Source organism: Megalops cyprinoides, chromosome 20, assembly GCF_013368585.1.
Source record: "Megalops cyprinoides isolate fMegCyp1 chromosome 20, fMegCyp1.pri, whole genome shotgun sequence".
Classification (NCBI taxonomy): domain Eukaryota; kingdom Metazoa; phylum Chordata; class Actinopteri; order Elopiformes; family Megalopidae; genus Megalops; species Megalops cyprinoides.
The window spans coordinates 25,520,877-25,547,281 of NC_050602.1; the positions used below are offsets into that span (position 1 = coordinate 25,520,877).

The following is a 26,405-nucleotide window of genomic DNA, read 5'->3' on the forward strand; positions in this document are numbered from 1 at the left end:
AAGGTGTTTGGTTACTCTGGGTTGCCTCCTTGCATATTGGTGTCTGCTGAAGGCGTGTAATATGAGCACAGACTATCTGGGAGGGAGAGGCAAAGTTGCCGGCAGTGCTTTCAGGACACTTTTAGATTAACGGCTGCAATAGGACGCTTTATTCTGTTCTCCATCAGTAGTCTAGCACAGATGACTGACTAACAAAAGAACTACCAAAACAGTAGGCTATGCCATACCCTTCATAGGGGCTGAAAGGAGATCTGCCCTGCAGTTTGTGACAGTGTTTGGCTTTGGAGAGCTGCACTGTAGGTTATTTTTATATCCATCCGCGTGGTTAGACTGAACTTTTGCACAGCACTTTGTGTGAAGTGGTTCCTTCAGTCTTTTACTTGCAGCAGACTGTAGAAACTTTATACTTTGTTATGTCAAGCATGCCGCGATAAAAGCAAAGGTTCTGTATTGAAAAATAAAAAGTTGCGTTAAAAATGGTTGTGGTTTCACTGAACACTGTGACCAGCTTTAGATATCATGTTAGCTTGAAGCAGCCAACACAAAGGCTGGAGAGTTTACTGCAGATGTGAGGTGATGGACAAACTTGACATACGATGAGAGGTTTCCTGAATATTATTCAGTTTGATTTTTCTCAGAAACTACCAATGAAGTGGATGATTCTGAAAAAAAATTATATGGCAGGGATTTGAAAAGATAAGTAAACCATTTTATTACTGTGTTTGAATTGAGAGTTGTTTGGTTTGAGGGATTAACATGTAAATTTCCCAGGAAAAAGAGGAACAGTCAGGATGGTCTGAATTGGAGGTGTGTGGGTCTGGGGTTTCCCCTTGTAAATGCTGCCATTCTTAAACATTATTCATGGAAATTCTCCACATTTTTTGCGGCTCTTCATTTTAATTGTAATGTAAGTGATGACTTCAGTACTTGCTTTCAAGTATGTCTATATAGCGATATGACATCCATCATCTCTATTATGAAATGCAAGCACAGTCAAAAGGCCAGCTCTGAGGCAGGACAGATGAATCCCTGCTGTATGTTTAAATTGTCAATAAAACATAGCACTTAAGTATTTATTATTAGCTCGTTCAAACCATATGCATGAGTCTTCCGCCCCATACGAGGGCCAAGATGGACTGCGGATCGATGTGATGTATAATTCAAAGCTAGCGTATATTTTTCAGCACATTGTTGAAATAATACATCACCAGGCCCCTGTCCTCAGCACCCCCTCCACTGTCTCCCGGTTAATCAAATCAGGGGCTTTTTCAGATGGGCTGAATACGTTTAGCGAGGCCTCCAGAAAAATGGTGCTGTCAGGGGTGGCAGCAAGCTGAGACGGGGTGCCCAGGGGCTCTGTGCCGAGCGGAGAGGCTGATGTTGTTTTCGTTTCCGAGGTGACAGGAGCAGGAGGCAGAGATGTGATTACATTTTTCTGCTGAGTCCTTGCCTCCAGGGCCATCAGTGCTGGTCCTTCTGTCACTGACGCACCACCGTAACCCAATTGTTCTGTAATCAGACGCTGATACAATTAAGCTCCAGTCTCCCCCAGGTACTGTTTCTGGTGTCAGTCACACTCATTTCTAGAGCATGACCTCCCAGGTAGATCACCTTATGCCTAGTAACCTTAACCAGGCCCTTGTAAAGCTCCGAGGCGACCGTGTTTAAGATGTACACTGCTTTGATGTACTGCTACACCAACAGGAATGTACAGTGCTGTCAATCTTTGTGTAACCACACAAGCAGAAGAGAGTTCTGCCCTGCAATGCATTCTCCATCCACTAGAGGGCAGAAATTACCAATGTTGCTTTATGTCACTGGACAAGAGGCGGAGCACAGAATAGAAAAGCAGGGTTCAGCCATGTAATTCTGCCACGGGTCAACTTCTGCTTTCTTTCCAGCCTGATAATATTTTGTCTGTATAAACAGATGATGAGAAGGAACTCTTGTTTATGCAGGCCTTAATTAAAATGAGGAAATGAGAAAAAGAACTTCATTCCCACAGCAAAGCATCCAGAAATTAGCAAAAAGGTGGTCAATCAGCCACTTACTTCCACGGCAACAGTAAAGACAATACACAGTAAAACTACAGCCCTGAAATTAGTTCTCTGCACAAAATTTACTGACGAATTCATGCTCTGTAGTGTTAGTTTTAGTTATATAGCCTGTATGGTAAAGTTATAGCAATGTTCTATTGGATTGGAAGCTGACTCAAAATTAACAGCCAGATATATACCCACTTAACTAATACTGGAGTCCTAATACTGGGATGCAAATTTATAGTGTGCCTATGCACATAGCTGTCTGTTTGGTCATTTTTCAAACTCCCAGGAGCTTCCACTTTGATTGACTTTTCACATGGAGCATCCAGTTATGTCCTCATTTCAAAATTCCTGTTTGATTTAAGGTTTGAATGATTTAAACCAATTGTGAAGTGTGGGTTCATATTTTCTTATGGAAAATAATTAAGATATTTTAAGTGATACAGCACTATCCTAAGGATAAACCTAAATTAATCTTTTCCCTTCTTCCTTTAGTCAAACTACCACAACAGACATGTGGGAGTGTGGAGGTGGTTTTTTTTTACTCCTACGCAGACCAAACTATTATTTCTCAAAAAACCTCACTGATCCATAAACAGGCAAGAGGTCGTGGAAAAGAGGAGAAAAACAAGCGATCTTTTAAAGTGTATTTGCACTTCCCCCTCTCTGTAAATGTTCTGGGACGTCAGCACGCCAGGGTTAGGTCCAACTGCAAAACAGACATCGCCGGCCCCACAGCAGCCAGGCCAGGCTGCAAAGGAGGCAGGAGGTCTTTGCTGCAGTAGCCAATGAGGACGCTGTATCGCTGTCAGTCCACGGAGGGCCATTTCATTTATCCGTGACTATTTCTGGCACAGGTATTTACCTGAGCCTCCCCTGGAGCCTGTAAGCTGGCAGAATTTTCCATGCACGGGTTATGACTGGAAAATAAAAATAGAAAAATGGTGAGACTTGAATAGAACAGACATGCTGATTGTGCTCAGAGGTTACTTCTGGCCCGAAGCCTGTCTGGTAGCCGGTGAAATCGACCCCAGAGAGGCCGATTTCCTCTACTCAAGGGAATTAAGGTTGTTGCCATTGCCCTGGCTGTGATTTAATGATACAGTCTGAAACTATGGTTAGTGAAATTCAATAGGATGGTCTGAGGTGCAAGTTAACAGAAATTGAGCTGTCCTGTTCTAACGAACAATTGTGAGTAAAACTGAATTGTTGGAGCAGGGACAACAGAACTGAATACAGACAAGCTGGTCAGGATACCTTAGGTACAGTGAATGCTATGGTAGGTGACACATTCTGCTTGCCTTTATTGAAAACGTTCAATGAGATGACCGCATTGATCCTGCTCTTTGTGCTGACTACATGATGGAGGGCCATTCTGAACCACAGGCAGTCTCCATATTCCCCTCGGCGTGAGTAAGGACCTGTGGGGGGCGTCTCGGTGGAAAAGGTATCTGCGCGAGCTCTCTATGTTTGGGCCACCCTCTCACGAAGCGCAATCTAAGGCTAAACAAGCCTTGGTGATCTCAGAGAAGGTCTCTCACCCATCAGCGTCCTTCACCTGTTATTGCCAGCTTGCAGCACTACAGGGGGACTCCAAACACATTCGTAATGAGCATGAGAAATTAAACGCATTGCTCAGATCGCATGAGAGGTGAAAGAGACTGAGCAGTTGCGTTTTGCGACACAAGCCTATCTCTGCGGACCTCTGGAACGGCAGCAGGTATTTCGACACCCGCCGTGCGTGAGCCAGGAGTATTAGGAAAGCACACAGCAGGTATGTGTTTGAAGAGAGGCATGCTTCACTGTGCCATGATCACATGACCTGGCTGAGTGTACGAGCAGATGCCCTGCTGGCCTTAGGGGAGAGAGTGTCAGCTTATTAGGCACATTTGCATTTACCTGTAGTTACTTAGCAGACACTCTCATCCAGAGTGCCTTACTAATGTCACAATATTCACAGGTTATTCATTTATACAGCCGGATATTGCTTGCAGTTTGAGTTCAATTTCAAGTTAAGTACCTTGCCCAGGGTTACAAGAGCAGTGCCCCGGTGGGGGATTGAACCAGCTCCTTACCACTGCTGCCTGTGTGATTCCCGTGTCTGAGTCCCCTCTGTGGGTATGTGGGGAGGGGAAAAGTGGCTTGTTTCATAGCACGGCGCTTTCCTGAGTTTGTTCTCTCATTAATTCAACCAGTTGCAGGTTAATTAAGTAAGTAATGTTCTTCATTGTACAGCGGGTCATTTGTGATTACAGTGTGCTACAGCAGACCCAGAAGGCTGGTTTAAAATGATCCATCTCCTTACTTATGGGAAGGAAACAGGATGAAAAAAAGGACCTGTTGTTGGACCTGTGGGGTTTAGAATCCAGTGAACTGCTATTACATGAAGCCACCTTGTGGAAACCCACAAGGTACTTCCCTATTAGATTGACTGGTGAGGTCCCAACGACCTCAACATTGGCTTGATGTACACAGGCGATCGTTCTATGTAATAGATCCTTAATCTGTGACCTATAAGTGTTTTCAGCTATTTTAAGGCTGCCTTTTCATTCTTTGCAATGTTTTGATCTGAGGCTTTTGTAGGTGTTTTGTTCTGCTTGCTGCCTGTAGACTACAGTCTGGTGTTTGAGCAGCAGCGGTCAGCAACTCCTGAGGTGGCCTCTTATGTCATATTCAGGAATGTGAGGGAGAGGAGAGGAGGGCATTTTTTACTATCTCGCTTTTAATTTTCTGTCATCTACCCTTTTTTTTCATTTTTATTTTCACTCATCTGTATTTTACATTCAATATTATTGAATAGATTGCTTTTAACTGTCTAGTAATCCTTGTAAATTGTTTTATAATTTTTTAATAACAATCTTATTTTTGCTCCCTTTTCTCCTGATTATTCCCTTCCTTCGTAAAAGCACTTTGAAACCTCTGTGTGAAAGATACTACATAAAATATTCGTTTGTAATTACTTTTTTTTTTGCCAAATGGCCAAATATCCCATTAAAGAGCAGGCATAACAATGGCTGTCACATGATCTGTGACTACTGTTCCCACTAGTCACTGTAGTCACTAGTCACCAGGCCGCCCCCTCTAATCCATTGCTCTGGCAACAAAGAGGCCTGATGGGGTGCTGGAGGCAGGCTGTGGGGACTCTCCTCACACACACATGTGACACACAGCCAACGCCTGTCTGATTGGCTAGAAGCAGGTCTTTGCAGATATAAATGGAGAGGATGCGCTGGCTTACCAAGTTAGTGGCTTAACAATGAGGTTGGCGTCTCCAAAATTTGTAGTTACAGAACTGCTAGCTTGATCGAACGTCCTGTCAGATACGCGCAAAGCTGCTGCATTGAAAATATTTACAGAGAGGATAGCTGGCTGACGTTGCATAAAGGGGCAAAACAAGTGCTGAACTGGAGCACGCATATGGAGCGTCGTGTCCTTGAGCCCCTCCCCTCAGGAAGAGGAAGTTACATCTATTCAGCTGGCCTGTGATTGGTTGGCGGACAAACGGTTGCCTGGCTAGGAACAAAATCACGCTGACATTCTGACCCGACAGGGGGAGTGTTAAATATCCTTTTTATTGAATTACCGCAGTTCCGAGACAAATAATAGTGCTTGTCTATCCCTTGACAAAACAGAAATTCTGTTTCTATGTCCAGAGCCATGGAGACATAGATACTGGCTGTGTCCCCTTTCCTTGGTGCCAGATGGAAGGATACTACTGATGTTCAGACACAAGCTACAGATCTTTTGCATGGGGTCAATAGCAGGCACAAGTTCACCAGCGTGTAGCTGAGATTTGTCTTGCTGCTGGTTAGCAAACATGTCCCTACCTTGCCGATCGCCAGAGCCTGCTACATCAGAGGCCTCACACGGACACAATGCCGAGAGAGAAACAGTTCAAACACTGTTCTCAGAGTGAAAAACAATACCCCTTTATCAGTAGGTGAACTGCGGGAGACATTTTAGGCTGTCAGGTGCTTTGTTCTTAACGGTGAGAAACAAACACTGTTGAGTGAGTCCGTTGGGGTGTCGAGCGGTCGGTGTGTGTGGGGTGTGAGCAGCTGGACAAACGTGGCCAGTTAGTGTGAAGATGCAGCCTGAGGAAACGACTTCGACATCACACCGTATACCACAAGCACAACTCCTCTCACTCATTACACTGCCATTAGAGTGCCCTTTCACAGTGAAACCGGATGAATCTGCTAATAAAAAATCATATTCAGAGTCCTTGAAGGTCAAACCAACCAGCAGACCGAGCACCGGAGCTAAATAGCTTTTTTTTCTGAGCTAATTTTATCCACCGTTTTCAAATGGCAGACTCCCAACCTTGACAAAGAGCCCTTGAATGCTCAAACCTCAATGCTAAAAGCTTTGTAAAAGGTTTATAAAAATGTAGCTCTGGAATGGAGGAGGAAAAAAGGAAACTCTTGCTAGAATAATTAGCCCTGAAGTGTGTCGGAGCCCACCTGCAACCATTTCTCTGAAGCAGTGAATTCTGTGTCTGTGTTTGCACATGAGAGGAAATGGCATCCATTCCCTACCTCCATTGCCTCAATCAGGACAATAAAGTAATTGATGAGGCCTTTCAGTTCAGACTCTTTATTTCCAGCCCTCTTTCTATTCAGAACCAGAGTCCTGGATACTTTCGGGCGTGCTGTTGCATACTTCTTTCTTTATATAACACTGTTAACCGTGTTATATTGTTCTTGAAAAACAAGTCTCACCCTAAGAAATAGAAGTGTTTTAAAGCTACCCCACTGACTTTTCTCCACAGGTCTGCTGGTGTTAGATCTTTGTTGTCATTCCCACCAGCACAGGAAGATATTCCCCTGATCAAATGACTCGGCAAACAGTCAGCAGAGTGACATCAGAGCATTACTACCTGAGCAAGATCTCCTCACACATGGCCAAAAATCTATACAGTGCAAAAACCAAAGGTCTATTTGCAGTACATCCTGGAAATACATAACTGGACATACCACATGCCACATACCACAAGATCCACATTACCCCACTCCATCACAATTCTGTGGCTGGAAGATCAGACATAGATGTTATAATATATATGTTGTATAACACGTACATGTATAGTAATATTATGCATTTGATATTTTTGCAGCGGAAATTGAGATGACAGTTGGCCATTGAAAGCCGTAGCTTGTTTCTCTTGTAGATGTTGCCAGTTAAAAGACATGCGAGATAAAGGAGTGGTGTCCTTTACTGGCAGTCCTGCAGATGTTCGGCTGTGTGCGCTGCGGAAACGGAGTGAAACCCAAATGTGAAACATGCTTCCCATTATCATTTCAAATGGCGCCTCTCCCCCCAGTCTGAATGCCAGTTCAGCTGCCTTTCAGGCCCGTGAGAGCGGAGACTGGGGCCGCTGTGGCCTATTCATCGTCATGGTGAGAGGAGAAGAATATGGAAGGCAGCGGGGCTAGGGGGTCTCCACTCATTACCCACGATTCCTGTGGGCAAGGTCACCACCATCAGCTCAGAGAGAAAGGTCTGACGTCTCGTTTATCTGAATGACCCCTTGGTGCAGCTAAAACCAACACCCTCACCGTGGGTGTCTAGGAAACAAGAATTCCAATAGCGAAAAGGGATCGAATCGAACAAATCAAGTGGGTTTGTTTTGTGGTGTTTTCTTTTTTCTATGGCTGCAAATTTGGTTTTGGAATCTGTTTTGCGTACCTTTGCATAATTTTGATGGAGTGTTGCAATCTTCCTCACTGTGGATATTTCAGCCTGTTGCTCGTTGTGAAATCTAAACGCTCACAGAGGCCTTGAAGCTTAACAGTATTTGCCAAAGGTAAACCTTTCCAAAAAGATAAAAAAATCCCACTAACGTTATGAAACCCGTCTTTGTAGTGATATTTCCAGTGAGGTGCCACCCTGCACGTTTCATATATTTGGATGGCTGTTTGGAAACTGCGTTTTGTTTTCCTGTTACACACTTGACTGGGCTTTGAGGAGAGGTCATGTGAATGCTGTTGGTCTCTGTCTCTGTTCATCACCATCATTTGAATGTTGTCTTTATTCAGCCTTTTTCACAGTCACAGTGGAGGCACCGGGACAATGCCACACAGACACTGAGCTGAGGACAGAGAGAAGTTGGACCATTCAGTTTGCACTCACCATAAACCTCAAACCAGATCTGCCCTTTGGTAAAGGGCTGCCTTTTCCTTGCCCCCTCTCCATGGTATGCAGTTTAATTGGAGGATTCATTATGCATGTATATAGGGGTGATTAAGAGTGTATCTAAAGAGGCAAAAGTCTGAGCCCTGTAGAGTGCTGGAATGTTTGGGTAGTCCCTCCCCTTCACTGACACCTGATTGGCTGTCCCGCAGCACTGGGGGGCGGGCACGGTGCTAATCTGAGCCTTTAAAAACTCCAGAGTAAAGGCTGATACTTCCAGTTTTTAGAATTGAGCAGTCAAAAAACAGACAACAAGAGGGTAAGTGTAACAATGCATTCATGTTTTTGACATGTCTACATACTGTTTTGAGTACATTTGCATTTAGTCATTCATTCATGCTCCAATCCAGAACAACTAACAAAATTAGTTTGTTGCTTTATCATTTTAAAGGTTTTTAACAATATATAGTGTTGTGGGACAATCAAGCAGCGCATTTTTTGCTCTGAATAAGCTAATTATTTTAACAGTGATCAGGTAATTCTGGAGTTTGCGTGCAGCAAAAAATCTCTTCTGATACATTGGAAATGCCACTGCTTATGCAAACGTTCACCGTCATATTGCCACATATTTGTTTGCTGAAGATGACACTTTTTTAATGTTTCTGGAGCTTGATGGCATGCGGTCTTGCCTTTAATATTTTAAGATGCAGGCAGAGTTGAGGAGTTAACGTGGCGTGGACCTTCACTGGGTAAACGCTTGTCTGCTGATTGTGTGTCCGCAGGGGAGAGGCCGGCCAGGACAATGCAGAGTCTCTGGAGCCTCTGGGCTCTGTGGCTGTTGGCTCTGCCGGGACACCTGTGGGGGGCATCCCTCTTCATAGAGGGGGACAATGACGCTTCAAAGATATGCAAGCCCCCGCCCCACTGGGAGATCAACGGCACGGCCCCCATGAAGGATCAGCTGGGGAAGGTGGCGGTAGTGGCTCTGCTGAAGGCCAGCTGACAGTTCTGCCTCACGCAGGCCTCCCGGTAAGCGTGAGTGTGTGTGTGTGTGTGTGTGTGTGTGTGTGTGTGCGTGTGTGTATGTGTGCCTGTTGCATGTGTGTGCGTTTGTGTACGTGTGCATGTGTATGTTGCATGTGTGTGTGTGTGTGCTTGTGCGTGTGTGCGCGTTTGTGTATGTGTGCGTGTGTGTGTGTGTGTGTGTGTTTGTGCGTGTGTGTAGGTGTGTGTGTGTGCGTGTGTGTGTGTGTGTGTGTGTGTACCACACTGCTGCAGTACAAACAGCCATAGGGAGGTCAATTGCACAAGCACCTCGAGATGGCACCCATCTGATCACGATCAGTTTGTTTTGGAAATGAGCTTTTGTGCACAGTTCTATTTGTGCTGCAGACTACATTACACTCTTCACCTCAGGCTTACTTGACATTTCGTCCTCTCAGCTTTCACTGCTTCAGGTCCTTCAGTGACGCATTTCCCTGATGGGCTCATATCTGTCATTTAAGCCGTTTTCCCAGAGTAGATCAGTTTTCACCCAATACAACAGGAGAAACTAACTACAGGCAACCAGTGTGCTGAACTACACTTCAGAGGAGTGCATTATAGTTATATGAAATAACCTCTTTCTGAATATGTTAATTAGTCAAAATGTTGTTTTTGTTTCTACGTCCTAAAACACATTATCATGCAATATAGCAGTGTTTCTCAGGCCTGGTCCTGATGCACCACACCACCACTGGTCCTGATGTAGATTCTGATTTTGTTAAGGAGATTGTAGGGAGATTTTGTTAACTTATGCCTCTTTGAAATACATATCACTTTGAACAATAAACTATTAAACTGTCCAGTTAAACATAGCAATACAGTTTAAAGTAATATTATGAATTTTCCTGAAATATAATTTATTTGTTAAATTTAGTGCATTGTGCCACTAGATGGCGATATTCTCCTTACTCTGACTTAATGGTAAGTCTATGTCTTCCTTCACTTTTATGTGTAGAAACATTGATTGAAACATCTAAAGGGTGGTCTCCCAAAGTGGTTATACATATAAAAATCTATAATTGAGCTGCTGGTAAGAGTCGGAACTGGAACGATGACTCCACTGGCACTGGATTGGCAGTGGCACTGGAAGCAAGGCACCGCTAGGCCCTGTCATTCCCCTCCCTGCTCCACTGAAGCTGACTTCCCTCTCTGGTGCAGGCTGGGAGACCTGCGTGACAAGCTTGCCCGGAGCGGGCTGACGGACGTGGGCTTCCTAGTGGTGAACGAGCGGGAGGCCCAGTCCAGGGCCATGTACTGGGAGCTGAAGAGGAGAGCGGCGGAGGGCATCCCGGTCTACCAGCAGGCTCCGTTCCAGGAGGACGTGTGGGAGGCACTCGGGGGAGACAAGGACGATTTCCTCATATATGACAGGTGGGAGACACGCCCAGTACTCACTGGGGAACAGGTGTCTTTGAGGACAGAATGTCAAACTTTGAGAGGGTCAGGATAATGGAAGGTGCTTTCACCTTTCCAAATTTCATTTAAGTGACATCATAGATCAAGGGAGAGCTTCTATGGCAGTAGACCCCAGAAGATAAAAACATGCTTCAAAATTTGCCTTCTGGGACTCAACATCTACTGCAGTTCTAATGTTCATGAATGCAAATTACAAAAAATTCAAGGTGTCAATGCCTAATTATAGGTGTGAGTGGTCTGGCCACTTCCAAACAAACTTTTTTTTCCTGAATTTTCTTTTTTTTTTGTATTTTCACATATTTGCTGAAGATTTATTTCCAGAGAACTGAAAATCGTATGACACTTCACACCTCAGTCAGGTGTTGGCATTTAAAAGAAGCAAAACCTAATTGTGAGACGTGCTTTCCGACGTTAGCGACAGCATTGATCATTTTTCCCAGAATGACCCTCAGTGCCCTTTATGTCTCATGCTGGGGCATGTTTGAACTCCCCTGTGCTGAGCTCTCCCCCTCCTCCCTGCAGGTGCGGCCGGCTGACGTTCCACATCGTTCTGCCGTTCAGCTTCCTGCATTACCCCTACATCGAGGCGGCCATCAGAGCCACCTACCTCAAGAACATCTGCGGGAACTGCACAGTAAGCGCAGACCCTCTTTCACCGCTAGTTTTCATTGATGCAACATTTAGTTTATGCACAGTTTAGCTCATTATTGTAGCACAGTGTTTCTCACTCCTACTCCTGGAGCCCCCCTGTCCTGCATATCTTCTATCCATTTTTGCTTCAAACACACCTGATTGAAATTAGTGTGAGCTCCTGATTAAATCAGGTGTGCCCAGCTAATCAAAAGTGCCACTGATGACTTCAGCCAGGTAGGTAGAGCAGGGAAAGATGGAAAACGTGCAGAGCAGAGGGGCCCCAGGAGCAGGATTGAGAATCAGTGTTGTAGCATTTCCCTTCGTATCATTACCTCGGTGGCCTATCAGTTAGAGTCTTCACCCTGCTGTCTGAATCTGATTGGTTAAATATGTAGCCAGTTAATACCCAATATAGTCCCTCTTACAGTGTTTTAGACAGATTGAAGTTCTTGTCTTGTGAAGGACTAGTGTGTTTTCTAAGCACTTATATATCTGGCCTATTAGTGATGCCACACATTGGACAGAAATTATTCCTACAGGAAAACAATCACATTTTACTCTCAGTAAGATCCCATCTAAAATTTCATTACATTACTGTCATCTAGCAGACAATCTTATCCACAGTGATTTATACAGGCTACAATTTTTACATGTTATCTATTTATATAGCTGGGTATTTACTGAGGCAACAGTGGGTTAAGTACCTTGCCCAAGGGTACAGCAGCAGTGCCCCAGCAGGTAACAGAATAAGCAACCTTTAGGTTAGGAGCTCTTCTCCTTCCCGCTACACTACACTGCCACCCCTAGGAGGCAGTATTGTTCACATAAACAATTCATCTATTAATCTTGTGAGTAACTGTTACCTGAGGAAAGAAAACAGGGAAGGATTACTTTTTGGGGGGTCCAGGTAGCTGGCAGAGGTGATGTGAATGTGTCAGTAACCCTTCCTTCTGCCACAGGCATACAACTGCACCCTCTCCGCACAGCAGAGCAATAATGGAACCATGGGCACCAGCTGCAATCCGACGGAAATGCCTCCCACCCAGGAGGCATCAAACACATCAGGTGGGGAATCAGCGAGGGGCTCTGTCCACACCCCTCACGAGCCTCACCACCGTCCACACAATCTGGGGCCTGACCATACGGAGAAGCACGGTCACCACCCCGTCCACAGACACGGTCAGGACCACGGTCAACACGGCCACGGTCACCAGCATGACCATGGCCAGCAGTAACACCAGCGAATGCCTGAAGTGGTGCTCTGCCGGTCCTCTCCCTTTGGGCTCCAGATGCTCACCTAGAACGGACTGCTGCTTGGTCTATTTTTCTCAGAGAATTCCAGTCGTATCCTTCAAAGCGATTGGACAGAGACTGCACCCTTCCTTGTAATTTACCAGCCTGCTCCACGGTTCACCATCTGTGTGGTGCTCGTGCTCCCTCAGTTTGAATTATTGATGGTCACTGTGCACTGATACGCAGCTCCTCCTCGTATGTGTAAAACTAGACGATGCCACAGGGTTGCACACTGGCCTTGTGTAGATGTAGAACATTAGTAAGCACATGTAATGCTTTCAGAATTGACCTTGTATGCTTTAACAGTATTGTGACATTTTTGTATAGTGGCCTTGTACATCTTGCGTGATGTATCTTGTATGATGTATGAATACTGAGGTCTGTTTCTAGAAACATGCTATTCATTGGTGACAAAAAAAACATCCTCAGCGTAGATGTGGACAATGTCGGGGATAAAGCAGCCAGCATATTTCTCATTAAATATTGCTCATGGTAAATTGGTGAAAACCTCATTCTGGGGCTTCATTCGGGCCCTGTATTTCCCCGCGGCTGTGTGCTCTTGGTGAATTTGCTTGTGGTCCTATTGTACCGTGCACTTAATGAACCCTGCAGTTTAAACCACAGTGCTGGATCTGCAGGTGGATGCTGTGCAGGGTACAGGTAGAACTAACGGGATAAACCATCGGCACAGGTGGTAGGGGGGTACTGCTGAGAGTTTGGGTGCCTTCAGGTACCACAGAACCCATGACATGTTTGCAAAAAGCAGACCTCACCATTTGATTTGCTTGATTATTTGGCTGCGTATTTTAAACTGTTACAATCTTTATATTACTGCTTTCAGAAGATGTACTTGTTTTTGGAACAGTAAATCATTTTTCTACAACTGTTTTAGGAAATAATGCTTCACCGCTATGGTGCAAAAAAACAATAAAACGATAATACATTCTTTTGTAAATAAGTCTTATTTCCCACATTACAGTCAAAACAGGTGTGTTTTGATAATTCCATCAAACCGACTTCTATTTTGAAACACATATGGACTAATACTATTGTCACTGGTTTCTTTCAAATATTTTAGTATTGGCCTATAATACAATAGAAAATATTATTCTCCTCATTCTGAAAAGCTAGACTTGGACTAGTCATTCCTGGAGTTTCACAGGAGTGAGTCATGATCACAGAGGTGTGTTTTTCAATTTTATATTGAGTATATCTCTATTGTGAGCATATACCTCTGTGTCTGCTTAGCTATCTCAGTGACGTATTCGTTCCCCTGAGAAGCTCAAAGCGACAAAGGGCAAATCCACGGAGAGAAGCTCTCTGAGCTGCTCTTGCTGCCGCTCTGTGAGGCGGTTAATGGCTCGGATTCAGGCGTTCGGGTGGGCGATGCCGGCGCTCCAGTGCTGATAAACGCGAACGCACTGCATTGTGAACCGGGATCTTCTCGGAGCCGCCGTGACAGACCATACAAACTTATGCGGAAGTGTGTAGTAGCAAAGTAAGTGTGGTTCCTCTCGGTATCGAACTGGAGATGACGTTTCTGTATCTGAAAGATGTTTCTTTAGTTGCTTAGTGGGACGTTTGTGTTTATCTTTTTGCATGTGTTTTCCATTTCGAAAATGATTGTTCACGACTGGAATTAAGCATGCTTATCGTACTTGTTAATTCTGTAAAAAGTCTGCTTGCTTTGTTTTGGAAACATTGGTATTAAATATGCTATGTTACGATTTTGTAATTAGTACTGATGCTTGTTTTCGTTAATTATGGAACTGTTTCTGCAAATGCTTCGTATACATTTGGAACAGTAAATAAAATATAAGGCAGTACCATCGATCTGTGCATAGCCTTCGTGCGGATTGCCAATGCGTGGCTGCACAGCGGATTGTCTTAATGCGACTGGGGCAAATAAACTACTTAGCTTGTCCAAACGGCTTGTCTTTTCCGGCGAACATATGTTGTCCGTTCACGGATTTTCTGACCCGTGAAAAATAGCCTATAGTTGTTAAAATCTTTTTTTCTTGGCATGACTTCTGCAAAAACTGTACATCTTGTCATTAGGCGGCAGCAGTGATAAGGCTATAGTGCCATGTAGGCCTATGAATTTACGTTTTCAGTTAAGTTTTATAAACATTGTATGTATAGTAGTGGCTTACGCAATACCTTGCAGGTCATAAAATTTACATTTTAAGAATAACCTACTGTTAAATCGAAGATCGCTGCACGTGATGGCAGGGAATATAAAGCCGTAACAGTTTTTTTTTTTTTTATGAAGGATTGTGTATAAGAGCAGCACATGTACAAGCACATCAGAATACAGACTGACTAACACAGTGTTTCATAGTATGTGCTGTTTCACCACCCTTTTTATAAGTGATATAGTTATAACATTCTGGTATGTTATGACATTTTGAGTTTTAATACAGCAAGGTGAGTAGCAGTAGAGATGGAATTAAGGACAAGGGGACAAGAGTATCAGAAAATAAAAAAATAATAAGCTGTTGATGATTTACACAAAGTCCTTGAATGCCTTGCGAACTTGGTGAATACACTGTATACAGTTTCCAATAAGACAGTAACACAATGCAGATTAGGGAAAAAAAAAAGACAAAAAATTTCAGGCTATGCGCCATCAGGGCCCGGCAGTACTTGACTTACAGGCACTACCAGTACTGTTCCTACTCACTTTGACTTCTTAGGAGTTTTAAACAGGCTCCTGCAGTGCCTGTAGCCCCTCCCCCAGGTAAAACAACGTACAGGTCAGGTATCCCATCCGTATGCCACGGACTATATTCAAAATGGGCATTACCGGCAAAGTTCTAGAACATTATATGAATAAAAGGCACACATGTTACACTCAATAGTTGTCTTGTCTCTTAAAAAAACTTCTGTTTTCAAATTCTGTTTAACCAATGCAGTCACGTCTACCAATCGAGTTATTTAGGCCTAGGCCTTCCCCTGTCCGGTTCGTGGACTTTCAGTCCGTGACAGTCTGTGTGATGTCACATGTGATACTGATTGTGACATGGCACACCCTAATGTAATCTGTGCTGGTTGGTATAAGTGTTCATGAAGTACTCCTGTAGTACTGAATATTTAGGTATGAAATATGAAATTGAGCTGTCTCTTCAAATAAGTTTGGAAATATATTAATCATATCTCTATACCTCTGGGACATTTTCAGTTTCTGTGCAATTCAGGCATAGATGTGAGCCGCTCTGTTGTTCGTTGTATTCAGCAGCGGTACTGATCCCAGTTCAGAATAATAACTAACTGCCTTCTTAATGTATATTTGTTTAATGGTGGAAATGCTTGACTGAATTGTTTCTTTTTGCAGCCATTTCGATGGCATCAACGTGGCAGAGAATCCAGATCGTCTCCCAGGGGATTTTGGAGAATGGAGGTATCTGTTGAGTGCGTAAGGCAGGTCTGAAGGCCTCTCTGAGAATCTCTCTACCAAACTCTCAACCAGAGATAGTTTAACAGATGGGATGCCAAGCTCATTTTACACTACAAGTCTGGTTAGAAAGATCGTCCTTTGAAAGCGATTCATTACGACAAGAATTTAAAGAAAAATGCAAATAAGAAATTGAGTACTGCTAATCTGGCATTATCACAAAATTCTGACCTGGTGTGTTAGGGTAATGTCACTTATGATATGTATGGTGACACAGAACAACCTGCTGTAGTCCATGTCAGTTAGTGCAAGTGTTCGTAAATATTTTTACAGTTCGTGTGCAGAAGATGTCGTGTACAGTTTATGAAATCTTCACATGCTTTACATAGTTTTGATGTTTGAACATTTAGTCCTGAATGTCTGCAGCTTCCTTGTTCATTATGGTGAAAAGTATTTATACTTTCACTGTAATAATAAATAAAATTTAAATGAATTAATTTAGTTTTTACCCTGAGTTACACTTAATTACTTTTACCCTCATGATTTATGGTATTTTAAACACTTAAATGCCTGAATTATGTTTTTTTTTGTCGTAGCCGTCAAGATTACATCAGCATGGCAGAGAATCCAGATCTTCTATCAGTGGGTTTTGGAGAATGGAGGTACCTATTGACACCTATTATTGAGTGTGTGTGGCAGGTCTGAAGGCAGAGGAGCTCTCTACAAAACAAAAACCAGGCTCTGACTAACACATGGAGTGTCAGCTCATTTTACACTACACGTCTGATCAGAAGGATTGCCCTCTGACAGCACCACAGCACACTGAAAAACTCTAAAACAGCAAAAAAGAAATGAAGTCATGATAAGAATAACAATGAATTGTTCCTCCATCTTTTCTTTCTGATGTGGCAAAATGTTTGAGAGAGACGGATCCCTTTCTGTTCATTTGGCCTTTCTGTTTTTTTCTGACCCTGAGACTGAAACGAGGGTAGGAACTGCCAGTAGCAGCCCACTCTAGGTTAGGTTGTGGTGGTGTCTGGCTCATCCCAAAAATGCTTTTTTCATTTCATTACTGCTCAGGCCGCAATCACAACAGCACATTTGGATAGTAACTATGTACATTTGGGATATATGCAGTGTTTCATTGGGAGACCTTAGGTCAGAGGACACATTTTAATATATTTGAATATATTTGTACTGACATGTATGTGTGAGCATTCTGAATGACCTCTTGTAAAACCACATTCCTTCCATCTTCCTCTTGCTGGTAGTGCAAGTTAGCCTTACTACCAGCCAGCATCTCATTACAATGAATGGTATACCGCAAGAAAAAACTTGTTGATAGAAAATATGCTTTTTTTCTGCAGATATCTTTTTGATCTCTTATGCACGCAAAGCGTAATGTGCAAGCAGTTCACATGACAGTGTGTGGTTTTTGCACAGTCGTTGTTCAGTGAGTGAGGGAAAGCCAAGGCTTGCTTTGCCAGCCAGCCATCCTCTACTGAAAGGATGCGTGAGCTTGGTCTCCGGTTTGGGTTCAGCTGTCTGGCGTTTCCTCTCAGTTTGCAAAGAACAATACCACGTCTCCGCACATTAACAGCACGTTTGCCGTGTGTGTTCTCCAGACAAGAGGACAGACCCGTGGCTGCTGGTCTACTCCCCCATTCCCGTTATCACCATCTTCCTGACCTACCTCGTCCTCTTATGGGTCGGGCCCAAGCTGATGAAGCACAGAGAGCCGGTTAACCTCAAGGCCGTGCTCATCGTCTACAACTTCAGCATGGTCTGCCTGTCCGCGTATATGTTTTATGAGGTAGGGTATGGCGTGGGGAAGGTGTGGAATCCCTCTGAAGATACCAGCTTCCAAAGTTCAAATATCATGTGAGACATTGATCTTGGAAGCTTGATTAATTTTCCAGGAATATCCTGCTGTATAAGTGAGCCATATAGAATCTCAGTTTCCCTGTCGGTGCAAGGAATATACAAAATGTATAGAAATTTAATCCGAACAAGGTCTGCTGCAGTCTTACAGGTGATGTGAATCATTTGTCTAGTTTATAATAAGCATGTTGATGTACTCTGATGTGTGTATTCTCCCTGCTTTTCCAGTTCCTGGTGACCTCCTGGCTTGCAAACTACAGTTTACTGTGTCAACCTGTGGATTACAGCAACAGCCCCTTGGGAATGCGGGTGACTTTCAAATTAAAAATTAAACAGAACCAGGGGTACCTTTGGATTCCCAGTCCTGGCACAATGTGTGTGTGTGTGTGTTATGCAGCCTTTTAGAAGGCCTTCTCTAGAGCAGTCTGACTGCCTAGACTTTAAGAAGTTGCATGTGTGAGTCTGTTTACACATGACAAGTTTGCTCATAAATCCTTACTGATTTATCCTCTACCAAATTATTTTATATGTTTTAACATTTGTGTTTTATAGCAATGATATGGCAGTCATATTCTATGCATCAGATATATTTGAAAATTGTATCCAGAAAGAAAATGTATTTTGAAAAATAGTTATAGACATGTTAGCTACTCTTTTACCAGGCACCAACTGAAAAAAATGAATGCTTTGTTTCCTTCTGTAGATGGCAAAGGTCTGCTGGTGGTTTTTCTTCTCCAAAGTCATTGAACTCAGCGACACAGTAAGACATGTTTGGTCACTTTAGAGTGGTGACACACTGTGCCACCAAGACGGGATCTGAGGTGTCTCTGATCCACCTCTCCATTTCCAGATGTTTTTCATCCTGAGGAAGAAGAACAGTCAGCTGACCTTCCTGCACGTGTACCACCACGGAACCATGATCTTCAACTGGTGGGCGGGGGTCAAATACGTGGCCGGGGGACAGTGTAAGCCTTTTGCTTTCCATTTAACACTTCACTGGGGACCAGAGGGTTGTCTCCTCAAATGCTAACTTTTCTTTTATCGCTGTGAGCTGCACCTCATGTTATGAAATCCCAAAATGAGGATCCACAGAACTCAGAACTTTCCAAACTTAAGATCATGATTTTCAGCTTCTGAGAATACTGAGGCTTATTATGTAATTTAACTTTGCCCGCTGAAACAGGGAGTACAGGTACATTGTCATGGCACGGATCTGCTGATGCTATTGTCCTTGCCAGCTTGTCACCAATTTGAACAGGATGATGCTTTTAAGAAAGGAAATGGTCACACTAGTTCAAAAGAAAATTTACTGAAAGTAAATTGGAGAACTTTTAAAGCTCCCTGGCTATTATGGAAAACCTCTTATCAAAAATAAAAGGTATAACCATTATAATTGCAATAGTGAAAAGTAAAGTGTTTAGTTCGGCATTTTACAGATTAAACCTTCGGTTTTCTGTCCACTGACATTTTCCATTAGACAGACACATGGACGCCAAATTCAAAGATGTCACGATAAACAAATTTTCATCACACCATGTTGCTGTTTCTCCTGCTTCCTTGACATTTAAATAATTGTGACTTTTCAAATGCATTTCTGCTTCGGGTTGTAGACGTTCCAGCTGTCATCAGATAATGCGCATAGTTTTAGGTAAAATACAAAGGAGAGGTGTATGATAATAACAGTAATTCAAAACTAAAAACGTGTAGCGATGTCATTTTGAGCATGCAGTTGCAAGGGCATCTTATGAGAATCTTAGAGCTGTTTGGAACTGCTTCAGAGAAGGGAAACAATGGGACCTGTTAGCCTAGCCACTGATGCACCTTAAACCGAACTTGCAAGGAAGTGACTTTGTGTGGGTCTCAGTGAGTATGATTCAGCAGTTAGCTTGCAAAGTGCAAAGTCAGCCAATATACTTTAATAACCACCCCCCCCCCCCCCCCCCCACAATAAAGGGAGAAACAGTAGTATTACAGGAGTATCATATTCACTCAGTTTGTTTTTGTTGTAGAGTGTCAGATTCTCCGTAGAGCTAAATGTGTTGTACGTACCACGGAGCCTCAGAAAAAGCGGTTGGAAATCCAGGCGCACCTTCTTTAATGCATCTGACATTTCAGTAATGCCGGGACATGCACAGCGGTGTGCATTGATAGTTATTTTAGCCCTTTACTATTGGAGTGGAACATTTTCTGGTGTGAAAGGAGCAGTTAATAAAGAATAGCTTTACGTGGTGAGCCGCTTGCTGTAGTCACACTTTAATTTGTGTGAAATGGCAGTGGAGGCCTGTGTTTTCAGCGCTGGGTGGTGCTGCCCCCTCCCACACTGAGAACTGATGGGTTCGGACAGAAAGTGGTGCCTTTATATGAACAGTGGAGAACCAGGATCCAGCTGTACAAAACTTTAGTAAAGCCGGTCCTCCTGTACAGTTCTGAGTGCTAGCAAATGGCCAAGTGTGTTATGAGTAAGATCGAGGCTTTCCACAATAGCTGCCTTAGGAAGATCTGCAGAATCTATTGGTCTAACAAAATCTCCAACAAAGAGCTTTATGAAAAGACTCAGTGCCCACACAAACTTTTTCCCAGCATGCAGTGGGAGTCGTGACCTGTCAGTGGAGGATGGGTGGCCTTTTGTCATGTTCCTCTGGAGGCAACTTGAGCTCAATCCAACATGTTATAAATGGTATGGTAAATCTTGGAGAGGGAGCTGAAGTGTGTAAATGGAATTGATCACAGTGGATCTGTGTTTGTTGTGTGTCCTTCCCAGCATTCCTGATCGGCGTGATTAACTCTTTCGTGCACATCGTGATGTACCTGTACTACGGTCTGGCCGCGCTGGGGCCTCGCGTGCAGAGGTACCTGTGGTGGAAACGCTACCTCACCTCCCTGCAGCTGGTGAGTGCCTCCCTCCGATGCCGCCGTCTCTGCTGGGTAAACCACAGGCGCGTCTCTGCACCGTGACAGCGGGGACCAGGTGGCTTTCAGGGCTTCACAGGCAACCAGTTGAACCCCACCTGTCCAGTCCTGTTGAGTTTCTGTTGTGGGCTTAACCTTAAAACAGCCCCTTCCCCCGCTTGTGTCTGGTTTGGTGTTAGAATGTGTGGTGGAGTTTTGGTGGAGTGTCAGCTGCCATTTCAGGTAAGCCCCTCCCTTACGTACCAGTTTTCCCAAGCCCAAACCCTGTAGTGGGTCAACTTTCATCCATTTCCAAACATGATACGGAGGGAAATGTTTCTGGACTCTGAACCTGAGAGACTTGCTTTATGGTGTTATTGCTGTTACGGTTTTGGCTGTTTGGTCTACAGGCAGTTAAAGAGTAATCAATGATATCATATCCAGACAAGGACAGAGAGGGAGAGAGAAACAAATAAAAAGGTTGTTGAAAGGCGATTACATGTAAGATCTCTGTGATGCCGCCGTGATGTTACAGCAACATGGTAAAGTAACAATGGAGAAAACAATATTTGCTTGTGTCTGCATGTGTGCGTGTTTTATGTGTGTTTCTGTGTGTGTGCGTGTGTGTCTGTGTCTGTATTCATGCGTGCGTGCGTGTGTGTATGTGTGTCTGAATGCACGTGTGTGTGGGTCTGAATGCATGTGTGTGTGCGTGTGTGTGTGTGCGCGCTTATGTGTGTGTGAATAAATGAGGCGGCTTAACACTGAGTGACACGGCACCAATGCCTTGTCCCCCCTACAGCTGCAGTTCTTCATCCTGACCATCCACACGGCCTACAACCTCTTCACCGAGTGCGACTTCCCTGACTCCATGAACGCGGTGGTCTTCGCCTACTGCCTCAGTCTAATCGTGCTCTTTGCCAACTTCTACTACCAGAGCTACCTCACCCAGAAGGCCAAGAAGGCCAAGGAGATGTAAAGGGCAAGGAGTCGTGTGGGTGTTGAGTCTGCAGGCTTACAGGGTCAAGCAATAAAACGGTGGTTTTGGTTTAAATCTCCGCTTTCCTCTGTGACTCACTGCAGTGGCCACATAACAAGAGTTATGGATCTGGGGTGTCCCGGCAGAGCTGTCCCCCGTTATCAGCCCTGCTGTCTCCCTGCTGGCCCTCATCACCTCCATCCCAGCCTCCCCTCCACAACCAAGGGCAACCCCCCTTCCCCCTCTCTCTGCCCCTTCCCCCTCTGGTCATTAGAGATGGAGTCCTCGCCACGCTCTGGTGACTCTCCCAAATTGAAATAAACCCGACTGGGCCTTTTGCTCTCCACTCCACTTATTTATCTAATCTCCTTCTGTGACACTTCATTTGTCTTATAAATTATTGGCTGGGCAGTAGCCAATGGCTGGCCAGCTGAGGTCTATAAATGCGCCCGAGCGACGCCCACTCTCTCCCCCTGCGCACAGATGAACGGCAGCGATTCCGAGCCCTTTGCCCCCGTGACATTTACACTCGCTGACCTACGGGGGGCAGTGTTTACCTGCTGTGTCCATCAACACGCCGCAGTCCGCAGCGTAGGAAGTAGTCATTTCCCTCAATAGCAGGTGACCTCATGTAAGGGCCGGAATGCGTTTTAAAAAAAAGTAGAACGTGAATCATTGCTTGAAAGAGTGACTGTATTGCTCGCATGTTAAAAGTCTGTCGGTTTTCAAAGAGAGTTTGTCTGCCTTTGTTCTGGGGACCTTCATGCTCTCCCCATGTGTTTCCCATCTAAGATCTGCACACAGAGGATGCTGGGAAGGAATCCAGGCAGCCCGGCATGTATCACACTTTTATAGTTTTCTCACAGCTGCCCAGTCATGAAAATTATCATTAAAGCCCATTTTTACGATACTTACAGCTGTCCCATAAACTCCTGAAAGCTGTATGTCAGAGGATGACAAATGCAAGCTGGCTGCGGAGTGAGTGAGCGCTGGCTGTTCCTTCCGGTGCCGCTGTCTCTCGTGGGGTTTGTTTTTTTTTTTTTTTGCGTGCGTCGGAGTGTCGCAGAGGGGTCTGTGTGGGGGTGCAAGCCCACTCCTCTGGCATGCGTGCCAGCCCCCCCTTTTAGAGCACAGAGGGGCTGGTTTCGGGCAGGGAAAGGGATGTCTAAGTGGCACACATTGTGACAGAGGACAGAGCTGCTTTGTGCTAATGTGAAATTGCCGGTGTGAAATGCCTCCCTGGAGGGCGGGGCAGAACAGTGTCAGCCCCGCATGCTGCTGGCGCTGGTGTCTTATCGGGTTGAGGAGCTTCTGCCCACACATATGGGTTGGTCTGTGTCACTCCGACATCTCGTTGAAAAATGTGAATCAAATACCGCAACCCTGCGTATAGTGACTCCTTTAGATAGACGTGTCTTGTCGATGCATCAGCAGCTTTGAAAGGTTGTCCAGGTTAACAGGTATCACCTTTGTAATGTATGAAGAAAGCAGGCCTCAACGCTTCAAGATCAAATCGAGGCCCTGCATCCTTGTGCAATTTTGGGCCATTTCTAAGTGTGTATGTTAGAGAGTTATTTTAACTACCTCGAGACGCTTCAAAATGTCAAATTCAATCTCCAATTGGCCACAGCATCTCCAGCAAAAATGCTGGTAATATACCCGAGTCGCTCAGCTCAAGAATTCAGGTTGAAGCCTGCTGTATAATTGAGTGTCCACTCCACACATAGGGGCTGTGTTTCATATACAATCAGGGAGAAAACATGCCTCTTGGTCCTCAGAGCCAATCAGGTGAAAGTGCAGTCCCCTCCCCCATCAGACACGCGTGTTCAGAACACGCTGCGAAGCGGGCAGCGTGGTCTCCGTGATTTACGGCACGGCTTTTGTCAACTCGTCCCATTGTTTCGCCGTGGCGAACGCCTGACGGCTCTCTGCCTGACAGCTCCCCGCCCGCGGGTCTGATGTCACCCCCGCCCTCCGGAGACGGGGGATGAAGGCTGTTCTTTAGCACGGCTGTCACTGTGAGTGCGGTCTGCTCTCTCAGCTGATGCGGCTCGTTCAGGAGGAGAGGAGCAGTGGAGTTCTCCAGCAGGAAACCACAGTGACTCTGATCGCTGATGCTGGTAGACAGCACAGGCCTCCTCTTCGGGTGACTCTAATCATTCCTGAAATGAACCGAAGCATGACATACTAGCAAGGTCTTTGCACCGTAGTGGCCATGAAAGGGTGTCTGTTCCACAGACCAATAGAATATGTGTTTCCTTGTGTGGAAGGTGCATGTGGACTGGCCTTGTTGTCATTCAGTAGCAGATGTGTGTCAGCTCTTGATGGGTATTTATTTTCTGTTTCTGTCTGTAATTTGCTGTTGAAGCTGGGCGGGCCCTGTTCACAGCAGAGAACGCTGTTCTAACCAACAGCACAGATATTCTCCTGACACCTGGATATTCACTCCCCTTAACTTCGTTTTCAGCATGGACCCTGAGTGCTTTTAACTTGTGAGAGCAGCACTGGAGTACTGAACTGCCTTTAACATGGACAGACCCGGGATATAACCCCCACAAAACTGATTATGGAAATATGCTGAGGGCAGGCTATGCAAACTGCTCATTGAGGCATCTGTGTTGTCAGCGGAAGACGTGGAAATATCGTAATAATAAATTAAAAAATACACAACGTGAAGAAGGTCTATGTGTGATTCCACCAAAACTCCGGTGGGACCTTAATGTCACATCACTGCCTTATTTGGAGCTGCACTTGGTGACCCTGCTTTGCTGTGGACGATGGTTTGATGGTCAGGCAGGGAGAGGGAATTGTGAACTGGGTGGTAGTGATGGTGCTTGACGCAGGAATAGCGTGTAGACTGCTGGATTCACACAAAGAAAGTCAACAGCAAGAGAAAAAAAAAATCAGCATCCAGGGGCAGCAGGAACAGCAGACGTGACCAGGCAAAGGCCAGCGAGGAGCTTGTGCTTTCCCAGCTACCCACTCCACCTTTTACATTCCAAATGACCAAATCAGCGGAAAGACTATCAGACATTAGATGTGTGTTTTCCATTAGTGAATTAAATGCTAATATTAACTTTAACAAGAACTGGAAGGACTGTAAACTTAAGCATTGAAAATGTACACAGCAGATTCCCGGAATTGTGTGTCTGTTTTAATAACCTATATGCTCTGTAAACCAAGCTCGTGGGTAGAGCCAGTTTCTCTTATTAACATGTATTATTAAAGCACTGCAGGCTGGGATGCCTGGTGACAAGAGGGCAGTACAGAAGCTGTTATTTTGCAGCCAAGGTCTCTTCAAGCCTTGCTCAGTGAAGCTCAGAAAAGAGCCCCTTTCCCTCTGTTGTAGGCGTCACCATTCCTGCAACCAGCGTTCCTGGTTAACGTCTCATTTATCTGAATTTACAAAAATGAGCACTTTTTGCAACCCTTCCCACAGCTGAAATTCTGCAGCGAAGGGGCAGGCAGAGTTTGATGTCACTGCGGGTTTGTCAGGTCACTTCTGCTATTGGCCACGGCACCGAAGTAGTTTGCAGTATCCTGGAATCATTTAATTGCAGACCATGTCCTGGACGTGTCTCATGCGCTTAGTAATTGTGTATCACAGACCAGCTGTGGATCTTTACTGTGGATGACACACTTGGCAAAGCTGGATATTGGTGGTCAGCCTCAGTATTCACAAAGAATTAGAAAATATCTGTGTATGGATCTTACCCAGTGCTGAGACACTGTGGCACCCTGGAAACAAACAGGAAGGGCCTTTGACATTGTCTCATGCACACACATGCATGTGTGCAATGCACACTCACATTGCCTTACATTACATTGTTGGCATTTAGCAGACGCTCTTATCCAGAGGGACTTACATAGGTTGCAATTTTTACATGTTATCCATTTATACAGCTGGATATTTACTGAGGCAGTTCTGGGTTTATTACCTTGCCCAATTGTACAGCAGCAGTGCCCCGCTGGGGAATCGAACCAAAAACCTTTTGGTTACAAGCTCTTCTCCTTACCACATACCACACTCACAGCACACTCACGTGGTCAGACGTCTGAAGAGTAAAGGGCAGCGGTGAAAACGGAGGAAAACGACCAAATGACACCATCCGGATTTTCGTGGTGCATCAGTCATCCGTGTCGTTGGCTGAATTTCAGGGCAGAGGCAACCCGTCGGTGTGGATTCCTGCACTCTTTTCCCTTCCAGCCCTTGGGAATCGGCGTCTACCGTCTCTGCGCCACGGGAAGGAAAGAGGCAGTGCGCACTCAAGGCGAGAGGGCCGGCCTCACCGGCTCCTTAGGAAGCTGAAAAAATTATGCCTCCATTAATATTTAATAAAGTGTGGGACCGGGGAGAAGCGCTTGTGCGAGGGCCTTTGTCTTTGTGTCATCTGAAATGTGCTTGGATGCAGCAAAAACCATTTTAAATTAAACAGATGGGGAAACCAGCGCGCCTCGGTGATTTAAACTCTGAATAATAGAGAGGTTCGGGGGTGTGCAGCTCGAGAAGGCGGAGGGACAAAGAGCGGTTTTCACGGAGCATTTGCGCCACAGAGGCAGACCGACGTGGCTTTGGACAAAACCGCTGTTTACACACAATAACCAGAGCAATATCTTTAGCAGGAATCAGTGCAGGTATTGTCCGGGAGGATGTTTTTCCATGGCAACATTTTAAATCTCATTCCATCAAATCCTCAGAATT

The 26,405-nt window shown here is 44.8% G+C and overlaps 2 protein-coding genes across 2 annotated transcripts; both read left to right on the forward strand.

Annotated features, from left to right (window-relative positions):
* Positions 1-8,397: 8,397 nt before the first annotated feature.
* Positions 8,398-13,364, forward strand: selenop2 (selenoprotein P2). Its single transcript, XM_036553936.1, has 5 exons — positions 8,398-8,493; positions 8,957-9,203; positions 10,377-10,589; positions 11,157-11,268; positions 12,227-13,364. Exons 2-5 carry the CDS (start codon positions 8,977-8,979, stop codon positions 12,500-12,502), a joined length of 828 nt encoding a protein of 275 aa, XP_036409829.1. The 5' UTR covers positions 8,398-8,493; positions 8,957-8,976; the 3' UTR covers positions 12,503-13,364.
* A 206-nt stretch (positions 13,365-13,570) lies between these two features.
* elovl8a (ELOVL fatty acid elongase 8a) lies at positions 13,571-21,772 on the forward strand. Its single transcript, XM_036553934.1, has 9 exons — positions 13,571-14,058; positions 15,895-15,960; positions 16,551-16,616; positions 17,580-17,767; positions 18,064-18,144; positions 18,539-18,595; positions 18,686-18,800; positions 20,597-20,724; positions 21,527-21,772. Exons 2-9 carry the CDS (start codon positions 15,903-15,905, stop codon positions 21,701-21,703), a joined length of 870 nt encoding a protein of 289 aa, XP_036409827.1. The 5' UTR covers positions 13,571-14,058; positions 15,895-15,902; the 3' UTR covers positions 21,704-21,772.
* The last annotated feature ends 4,633 nt before the right edge of the window (positions 21,773-26,405 follow it).